This window comes from Salvelinus sp. IW2-2015, unplaced genomic scaffold (genome assembly GCF_002910315.2).
Source record: "Salvelinus sp. IW2-2015 unplaced genomic scaffold, ASM291031v2 Un_scaffold3470, whole genome shotgun sequence".
Classification (NCBI taxonomy): domain Eukaryota; kingdom Metazoa; phylum Chordata; class Actinopteri; order Salmoniformes; family Salmonidae; genus Salvelinus; species Salvelinus sp. IW2-2015.
In genome coordinates, this window is record NW_019944750.1 from 65694 (window position 1) to 76433 (window position 10740).

General features: G+C 49.4%; 1 protein-coding gene across 1 annotated transcript in view; it reads left to right on the plus strand.

Annotated features, from left to right (window-relative positions):
- Window positions 1-9099, plus strand: part of LOC112075924 (zinc finger homeobox protein 4-like) — a 49433-nt gene extending 40334 nt beyond the window's left edge. The window contains exon 5 of the mRNA XM_024142837.2: window positions 9028-9099. Coding sequence (XP_023998605.1) covers window positions 9028-9099 — 72 coding nt within the window. The remainder of the gene's footprint in view (window positions 1-9027) is intronic.
- Window positions 9100-10740: the final 1641 nt, after the last annotated feature.

The window sequence follows — 10740 nt, forward strand, 5'->3', positions numbered from 1 at the left end:
GTCTCATACATCTAAAAATTAAAGGATTTTTGTCTTCTGTTGAATTTATATCAGAACATTCCATCCACTTTTAGCATGATATATTCCATTATACCATGATTCCACTATTTGCATCACTTTCATTGAGATACTATTATTTTGAAGGCGAACTGCAAATTCCACTATTGTGGCTAAGCGTTATTGTGGCTAGCTTTACATAGGTGAGTCTAATCACCATCAATGAAATAAGAAGTGTCTTATACATTTGGGATATTTTAGATGATGATAGCTAGCTAGATCGTTAGCTAGCTAACTATAGCTACTGAAACASATTGTCGTTTTGCTATGTTTTGGAGGAAGAACATAGTTTGCATCCATCAGCTAGTGTCACGTCGGTATGAATGAATCGGGAGACATGCCCCCAAAGCTGCTTTACCCCAAAACATTACCCCAAAACTGTGTCACCCCAAAACTATATCACCCCATAACTGCATTACCCCAAAACATTACCCCTGAACATGACCAAAAACTGCTGATGTAAGGAGAGATAGAAGCCCATACCAGAGGGGGCAGAGAGAAGTCTGTCTATTTCAGCACACACATGTTATTAAGGCATAACTGCGGCGTCGGAAGGTCCCAGGCTAGTTAAACAAGTGGTTATTTCAGCTTTGTGTTCACTAGTGGTTAATAAGAGGGAGGAGTCATGTTGACATAGAATGTCTTAATTTGTCTTCTGGTTTAGGGATGAAAACAGATGCTTCTTTCTCTTTGAAGGAGAGGGAGAGAGAGAGAGGGAGGGAGAGAAATAGATTTAAAAACAACTTGATGTCCTCTGTCTTATTTAGTATTCTGTTTAATATGGCTGTTTTGTCACAGAGGAAAGAACAGATGAATCAGAAACGGAGAGGAGGATGAGGGAGAGGACAGGAGAAGAGGATGAGGAAGAGGACAGGAGAGGAGGATGAGGGAGGGGTGAAAGGTGTTTTGTAAACATTCAAGTCAACATAAATAAATAAAGTATTTTCTGTCAAGGAGGAACACACACCCTTCCCTGGGTTTGGGGAAGGAAGCAAGGGGGACGTAGATATGACAGGGACAAAAGCTCCCCTATGCAGGGGTTTTGGAAGGAAGCAAGGGGGACGTAGATATGACAGGGACAACGCTCCCCTATGCAGGGGTTTGGGAAGGAAGCAAGGGGACGTAGATATGACAGGGACAAAGCTCCCCTATGCAGGGGTTTGGGGAAGGAAGCAAGGGGGACGCTAGATATGACAGGGACAATGCTCCCCTATGCAGGGGTTTGGGGAAGGAAGCAAGGGGGACGTAGATATGACAGGGACAACGCTCCCCTATGCAGGGGTTTGGGGAAGGAAGCAAGGAGGACGTAGATATGACAGGACAAAGCTCCCCTATGCAGGGGTTTGGGGAAGGAAGCAAGGAGGACGTAGATATGACAGGGACAATGCTCCCGCTATGCAGGTGTTTGGGGAAGGAAGCAAGGGGACGTAGATATGACAGGGACAAAGCTCCCCTAGCAGGGGTTTGGGAAGGAAGCAAGGGGGACGTAGATATGACAGGGACAGCGCTCCCCTATGCAGGGGTTAGGGGAAGGAAGCAAGGGGGACGTAGATATGACAGGGACAACGCTCCCATGCAGGGGTTTGGGGAGGAAGCAAGGGGGACGTAGATATGACAGGGACACGCTCCCCTATGCAGGGGTTTGGGGAGGGAAGCAAGAGGGGACGTAGATATGACAGGGACAAACGCTCCCCTATGCAGGGGTTTGGTGAGAGAGGTGTGGGGGGATTCCAGTGTCTGGTGCTTGACAGATGACAGGGAGTCCCCTGGTGTTGTACTTCTTCACTGCACCTCCCTTCGCCCCCACCGTCAACACACTGATCATACAGTGGAAAATAATATTTTGCCGCTGGCATCTTGAGGGGCACCATGGGACCTGTCGTTAGTAGAGTCTGATTGGTCCTTGGGGAGCGATGCAGCTCTAACCCTGTTGTTGTTTGCCAAAAACACTAATCCACACACCCACCAGAGAAGGAGAGGAACCCCCCCTTTCACCAGAGAAGGAGGAACCCCTTCCACCAGAGAAGGAGAGGAACCCCCCTTCCACCAGAGAAGGAAAGGAACCCCCCTTCCACCAGAGAAGGAAAGAAACCCCCCCAGAGAAGGAAAGGAACCCCCCCAGAAAGGAAAGGAACCCCCCTTCCACCAGAAAGGAAAGGAAACCCCCCCAGAGAAGGAAGGAACCCCCCAAGCAGAAGGAAAGGAACCCCCTTCCACCAGAGAAGGAGGAGAACCCCCCTTCCACCAGAGAGGAAAGGAACCCCCCTTCCCAGAGAAGGAAAGGAACCCCCCAGAGAAGAAAGGAACCCCCCCCAAGAAGGAAAGGAACCCCCCCAGAGAAGGAGAGGAACCCCCCCTTCCAACCAGAGAAGGAAAGGAACCCCTCCACCAAAAAAGAACCGAGAGGAAGGAAAGAACCCCCCCAGGAGGAAGAAAGGAACCCCCCAGAGAAGGAAGGAACCCCCCCTTCCCGAGAAGGAAAGGAAACCCCCCACAGAGAAGGAAAGGAACCCCCCCAGAGAAGGAAAGGAACCCCCCTTCCACCAGAGAAGAAGGAACCTCCCTCCACCAGAGGAAGAGGAGGAACCCCCCTTCACCAAGAGAAGAAAGGAACCCCCCTTCCACCAGAGAGGAAAGGACCCCCCCAGAGAAGGAAAGGAACCCCCCAGAGAAGGAAAAGGAACCCCCTTCCACCAGAGAAGGAAAGGAAACCCCCCCCCCCGCAGAGAAGGAAAGGAACCCCTCCACTTCCAACTGAGAGAAAGACTTCACAAGGAAAGGAAACCCCCTTAGAGAAGAAAGGAACCCCCCTTCCACCAGAGAAGGAAAGGAACCCCCCTTCCACCAGAGAAAAAGGAACACCCCCCCAGAGAAGGAAAGGAACCCCCCTTCCACCAGAGAAGGAAAGAAAACCCCCCTCCACCCAGAGAAGGAAGAACCCCCCCTTCCACCAGAGAAGAAAGAAACCCCCTTCCACCAGAGAAGGAGAGGAACCCCCCTTCCACCAGAGAAGAAAGGAACCCCCCTTCCACCAGAGAAGGAAAGGAACCCCCCCCTTCCACCAGAGAAGGAAAACTCCCCCCTTCCACCAGAGAAGGAAAAATAACCCCCCAGGAGAAGGAAAAGAACCCCCCAAGAGAAGGAAGGAACCCCCCTAGAGAAGGAAAGGAACCCCCCAGGAGAAGGGAAAGGAAACCCCCCTCCACCAGAGAAGCGAAAGGAACCCCCCAGAGAAGGAAAGGAACCCCCCCAATGAGAAGAAAGGAACCCCCCCACGAGACAGAGAAGGAAAGGAACCCCCCCGAGGAAGGAAAGGAACCCCCCTTCCCACCAGAGAAGGAAAAGGAACCCCCCTTCCACCAGCAGAAGGAAGGAACCCCCCCTTCCACCAGAGGAGGAGAGGAACCCCCCCTTCCCAGAGAAGGAAAAGGAACCCTCCCTTCCATCAGAGAAGGAAAGGAAACCCCCCCCCCCGCAGAGAAAGGAAAGGAAACCCCCCCACTTCCAACTGAGAAGGAAAGGAACCCTACCTCCACCAGAGAAGGAAAGGAAAACCCCCCTTTAGAGAAGGAAAGGAACCCCCCAGAGAAGGAAAAAACCCCCCAGAGAAAGGAAAGGAACCCCCCTTCCACCAGAGAAGGAAAGGAACCCCCCCTTCCACCAGAGAAGGAAAGAAACCCCCGCCAGAGCAGAAAGGAAACCCCCCCAGAGAGAAAGGAACCCCCCCAGAGAAGGAAAGGAAACCCCCCAGAGCAGGAAAGGAACCCCCCCTTTCCACCAGAGAAGGAAGAACCCCCCCAGAAAGAAAGGAACCCTCCCAAGAAGAAAGAAACCCCCCCAGAGAAGCGAAAGGAAACCCCCCAGAGAAGGAAAGGAACCCCCCCTCCACCAGAGAAGAAAGGAAACCCCCCTTCCACCAGAGAAGGAAAGAGAACCCCCCAGAGAAGGAAAGGAACCCCCCCAGAGAAGGAAGAAGAAACCCCCCTTCCACCAGAGAAGGAAAGGAACCCCCCTTCCACCACGAGAAGAAAAGGAACCCTAAGGAAACCCCCCAGAGAAGGAAAGGAACCCCCCCAAGAGAAGGAAAGGAACCCCCCCAGAGAAGGAAGAGAACCCCCCCCCCAGAGAAGGAAAGGAACCCCCCCAGAGAAGGAGAGGAACCCCCCTCTCCACTAGAGAAGGAAAAAACCCCCCTTCCACCAGAGAAGGAAAGGAACCCCCCTTCCACCAGAGAAGGAAAGGAACCCCCCCTTCCACCAGAGAAGGAAAGGAACCCCCCCTTCCACCAGAGAAGGAAAGGAACCCCCCCCCCCTTCCCACCAGAGAAGGAAAATAACCCCCCAGAGAAGGAAAAAAAGAAACCCCCCAGAAGAAGGAAAGGAAACCCCCCTAGAGAAGGAAAGGAACCCCCCAGAGAAGGAAAGGAACCCCCCCTTTCCACCAGAGAACGAAAGGAAAACCCCCCTTTCCACCAGAGAACGAAATGAACCCCCCCAGAGAAGGAAAGGAACCCCCCTTCCCCCAGAGAAGGAAAGGAACCCCCCTTCCCCAGAGAAGGAAAGAAACCCCCCCAGAGAAGGAAAGGATACCCAGACATACACGGGATATGGAAAGAGCAATGAGAGGCGCTCGAATCACTGAAAATAGCCACTTGAAATTTTCAAATGCAAAAAAAATGTATGATTAAGTGAGAGGCACATTTAGCATTCTATGATTAAGGATAGAGCTCTGTTTGTTGTATCTCTCTCTCTCTCTCTCTCTCTATCTATCTTCTCTCTCTCTCTCTCTCTGTCTCTCTCTATACTCTCTGTCTCTCTCTATATCTCTCTGTCTCTCTCTCTCTGTGTTCTCATCTCTCTCTCCCTGTCTCTCTCTCTCTCTCTCTCTCTGCTCTCTCTCTCTCTCGTGCTCTCTCTCTCTGCTCTCTCTCCTCTCTCTTCTCTCTCTCTCTCTCTCTCTCTCCTTCTCTCTCTCTCTCTCTCTTCTCTCTCTCTCTCTCTGTTCTCTCTCTCTCTCTCGCTGTCTCTCTGGTCTCTCTGTGTGTCTCTCTCTCTCAGTCTATTACAACTACTCTCTTAGTTCTGGTTCTTAAACAAGGAGTTTGCTGATGGGAGATTTAAATGAATATTTCTTAAAGTAAAAGCAGAATGGGTTTGTCTCTATTCAATGTAGGAACCGACTACCTACTCAAGAGCGTTGAGTTCATTTTACGAATGGCAAAGAATGTATGTTTTTTTTAAAGATGACTATCCAAGCCTGGCCAAGGATAGAGGTATATTATTATGACTAAAAGTTTAACAGCTCTTGCCTCAACAAAGGAACTCCATGTATCTACTGTTTCAGAGATCTCAGTACTGTGAAGCAGGACACACACACACACACACACACACACACACACAACACACACACACACACACACCACACACAACACACACACACACACACACACACACACACACACACACACACACACACCACACACACACACACACACACACACACACACACACACACACACTGTATAATGGTAGTCAGAAGAGGTTGAATTAAGCAAGAACAATGTGAGTGAATCTGTTGAAAGGAGTGTGGCCCTGAAGGTACAGAGCTTATTAACTGGCCCAGGTTATAAAAACGTGTTGTTTGGCGGTTATGTACCATATTTTTTGTTATTCAGCATGGCTCACAAACAAGATGGCCAGCCTTGCTGGGTTTCTTCTTGAACTGAATGACTGAGGGGTACACTAGACGGAAAGTAGTGTCTCTGTACTTTCTCAAAAAGCAGAGGGAAGAATCAGTCTTGCTTTAGTGTAAGAGACCAGAAAGACAGAGACGTAAGAGAGGACAGACAGGCAGAAGTAAGAGAGACAGAAAAGACAGAGAGTAAGAGAGACATAAATACAGAGACTAGAGAGACAGAAAGAGAGAGAGAACAGAGAGTACGACAGACAGAAAGACAGAGAGTGACAGAAAGACAGAGAGACAGGAAGAACAGAAGAGTAAAGAGAGACAGGAAATACAGAGACTAAGAGAGACAGAAAGAGAGAGAGACAGAGGAGTACGACAGACAGAAAGACAGAGTGACCAGAGAGGTAGAGAGGACAGAAAGACAGAGAGTAAGAGAGACAGAAAGACAGAGTGACAGAGAAAGGACAGAGAGGACAGAAAGACAGAGAGACAGAAGACAGAGAGACAGAAAAGACAGAGCACAGAAGAGAACAGAAAGACAGAGAGACAGAGAAAAGACAGAGAGACAGAAAGACAGAGAGACAGAAAGACAGAGAGACAGAAAGGACAGAGCGACAAGAGACAGAAATACAGAGAGACAGAGAAAGACAGAGAACAGAAAGACAGGAGAGACAGAAAGACAGAGAGTAAAGCAGACAGAAAGACAGAGCGACAGAGAGTAAGAGAGGCAGAAAGGACAGAAGAACAGAGCGGAGTAAGAGAGCAGAAAGACAGAGAGACAGAGGAGTAAGAGAGGCAGAAGAGGAACAGAGAGACAGAGAAATACAGAGTAAGAGGGAGGCAGAAAGACCAGAGAGACAGAGAGTAAGAGAGACGAGAAAGGACAGAAGAAGAGAGACAGAGAGACAGAGAGTAAGAGAGACAGAAAGACAGAGAGTAAGAGAGACAGAAAGACAGAGCAGACAGAGAGACAGGAAAACAGAGAGTAAGAGAGACAGGAAAGACAGAAAGACAGCGAGAGTAAGAGAGACAGAAAGACAGCAGAGAGACAGAGAGACAGAGGAGACAGAAAGGACAGAAGAGACAGAGAGACAGAGAGACAAAAGAACAGAGAGACAGAAAGACAGGCGACAGAAAGACAGAGAGTAAGAGAGACAAAAGACAGAGAGACAGGAGAAAGACAGAGAGACAGAGATGAACAGGAAAGACAGAGAGACAGAGAGGACAGGAGAGACAGAAAGACAGAGAGACAGAAAGACGACAGAGAGTAAGAGAGACAGAAAACAGTCCCACCTTGCCCAAAAGCCAGAGGGAAATGCGCCAGACGCCAATTTCAAATAAAATGATATAAAAAATCAACTTTCATTAAATCACACATGCAAGATACAAATTAAAAGCTACACTCGTTGTAACCAGCCAACATGTCAGATTTCAAAAAGGCTTTTCGGCAAAAGCATAAGATGTCTTTAATCTCTCTCTTTCTCTCTCTTTCGTCTCTCTCTTTTTCTCTTCTCTCTCTTTCTCTCCTCTCTCTCTCTCTCTCCTCTCTCTTCTCTCTCTCTTCTCTCTCTCTCCTCTCCTCTCGCCTCTCTCTCTCTCTCTCTCCTCTCTCTCTCTCTCTCTCTCTCTCTCTCTCTTCTCTTTCTTCTCGCTCTCGCTTCTCTCTTTCTCTCTCTCACCTATTTTCACTCTCTCACTCTCTTTCTCAAGTCACACAGACACCGCAGGCTCTGCCCTGCGTACCCCTCCCCCCGCTCCTCTCTCTGAAGCGTCTGTTTTTGTGCTCTAGCAAGAGGACCCAGTTAATGGAAAGCCTGTAGCCTGGCCTTTTGTTGGTTGCCTCATTGTTCATTAGGCTGCCAGCTATGGGAGGCACACTTGATATTGCTGGCTTCCCCCGGGTGTTATGGAGGTTGGGGAGGCGGGTGGTGATGTGTGTGTGTGTAGAGGTCAGGGATGGGGGTAGGGGGTAGCTGCACGGATGGCTGCAATGCTAGTAGCAACTGTGTTGAGTGAAAAAGTAAGCTTGCAAGTGACAGTCACACACTTGAATACACCCCCCTGCTGTTCACCAGTAATGACTAGAGAATCTCTCACACAAAACACTGCTGCTACTATTTTATTTGAATAGGAAATTTAGGAAGCCCAGTAGGCACCACACCACACACACACAACCACACACACACACACACACACACACACACAACCACACAACCAACACACACACACACACAACACACACACACACACCACACACAACGCACACGCACACGCACACGCAACACGCACACACGCTCACACAAGACACACGCACACGCACATACGCTCACACGCACATACGCTCACACAAGCACACACACACAACCCGCACACAGGCACACAAAGCACACACACGTGGGCTCCAAACACACCAACCATACACACAGTATGAATCCTAGCACTTCGGCAATCCTTGTGTGTCTGAGAAATAATAGATTTTTCAAATAAACTTTTTTGAAACACCGTTGTCAAAACATCCACTTTGTCTCTCCTCACTTTGTCTCTCCTCACTTCATCTCTCCTCACTTTGTCTCTCCTCTCCCTCACTTGTCTCTCCTCTCCTCACTTTGTCTCTCCTCTCCTCATTTTGGTCTCTCCTCTCCTCACTTGTCTCTCCTCTTCCTCACTTTGTCTCTCCTCTTTCCTCACTTTGTCTCTCCTCACTTCGTCTCTCCCTCACTTTGTATCTCCTCTTCCTCACTTTGTCTCTCCTCACTTCGTTCTCCTCACTTTGTCTCCTTCACTTCGTCTCGTCTCTTCCTCACTTTGTTCTCCTCTCCTCACCTCGTCTCTCCTCACCTCGTCTTCCTCACCTCGTCTCGTCTCTCCTCTCCTCAACTTTGTCTCTCCTCTCCTCTTATGTCTCTCTCTCCTTTTTGTCTCTCCTCTCCTCTTTGTCTCTCCTCTCCTCTTTGTCAGTACTATCAGCTTTTTTCCGTACGCTTATTCACATCCTTGCATTCTTCTAACCCACACTGATTGTTTTGTTGGTCTGCTCAGAAAAAGGAAGATAAATATCCTTTGTTCTTATCTCCTTCCTACATTTTCCATTTTAAACATGTTTTTGCGCCGACTAGATAACAGTGTCCCCCGTTTACTGTGCTGCAGGTATCAACAGTTAAGCTGTCTGTACGAATCGAGAGCAAAGTCACTTCAAATGATTCAGCGTCACTTTGACCTGGACCATCATTCAAAGCATTTCTCCTACAAATGTTAACAGCTCTTGCTCTTTCTCCTCCGCCTCAGCACTTGCAGAAGCAGGAGAGTGCGTGTGGCAGTAGAGCAGTGATGGTTGTACTACGTGCCCTGTGTGACTAGCTCCACCCAAGGCCGTCTGAACCTGGTGCAGCCACGCTCGCTCCCCGCAGCCACCCAGCAGGAACGAGGTCTAGACGGCAAGCTACAGCTCCACCAGCAGGGACTGGAGGAGAGGAGACGGCCTGAGTCTAACACCAACCTACCATGATTAAAATGCCCTAAAACAACAAGGTAAGCCAATGTTTTATTAATGAGTTTTTTATATGGGCCTTTCTTGGATTTGATTGCTATAAATTCAAATATGGGACTGCATGCTCTTACTCCTTGTTTCCCCCTCCTTTACCCAAAACCCTACCACACACCATGTACCCCTCCCTTCCCCTCTCTCCCTCCCATCGCTCCTCCCTCCTCTCCCCCCTCCTCCTCCCTCTCCTGGCCGTCCAGTTACCACCCTAATCTCCAGAAATGAGCATGCTGTTCCCATTATGGTTGCTATCGCCATATCCCAACACACACACCACACACACACGACAACACAACACACACCACACACACACACACACACACCACCACACACACACACACACACACACACACACACAACACAAGCACCACACACAACACACAACACACCACACACACAACACACACACACACACACACACACACACACACACACATATACACACATGCCACCATCCACACGCAAAGGACATCCATTGCAGGCGTGACAGGCAGACTTATGAACTCTACCTTTTGAATATTTCTCTCTCTACACACACAAACACACAAACATCACAGACATCATACACACGACATCTCTCCTTGGAGTGAGCCTTCATTCCTTTCTCATGACCAAGGCATTTAAAAGCACAGGGTCAGGGTTACCCTAACCGAACCTAAGCCAGGGTTGGTTTTAACCCTAACGCTAAGCCCAGGTCTTCGTTAACTGTAACCTAACCCTAAGCCCAGGTCTGGGTTAACCATAACCTAACGCCTAAGCCCAGGGGTCTTGGGTTAACCCTTAACTAACCCTAAGCCCAGGGTGCTGGGCTTAACCCTAAACGCTAAGCCAGGGTCTAGGGATTAACCCGCCTAACCTAAGCCCAGGGTCGTGGGTTAAACCCGTACCCTAAAGCCCAGGGGTCTGGTTAACCAACCCTAAGCCCAGGTCTGGGGTTAACCCTACATGCGTAAACGCCGCAGGGTCTGGGGTTAAACCTAACCCTATAGCCAGGTGCTGCGGTTAAACCTAACCCTAAGCCCAGAGGGCTGGGTTGAACCCCTAACCCTAAACCCTAGGGTCTTGCCAGGACACTAATAAGTGTTGCAGCACTGCAACAATTCGGAGACAACAAAAAGAGTAATGGTTGTTCTTTGAGTCGGTCGCACAGTGTGGGAGAACGGTGAGGTTACTAGCTGTGGAGACGTGGGTTACGTGTGGAGACGGTGGGTTCGTGTGGAGACGGTGGGGTTACAGTGTGGAGACGGTGGGTTACGCGTGTGGAGAGCGGTGGCGTTACAGTGTTGGAGACGGTGGGTTACAGTGTGGAGACGGTGGGGTACGGTGTAGAGACGTGGGTTACAGTTGCTAGACGAGTGGGTTACTGGCTCGTTAAGAGAGGTGGGGTTACTGTTGGTAGAGAGGTGGGTTATGATGTAAGAGCGGGTTTGGTTAGAGATGGGTATGTGTAGAGAAGG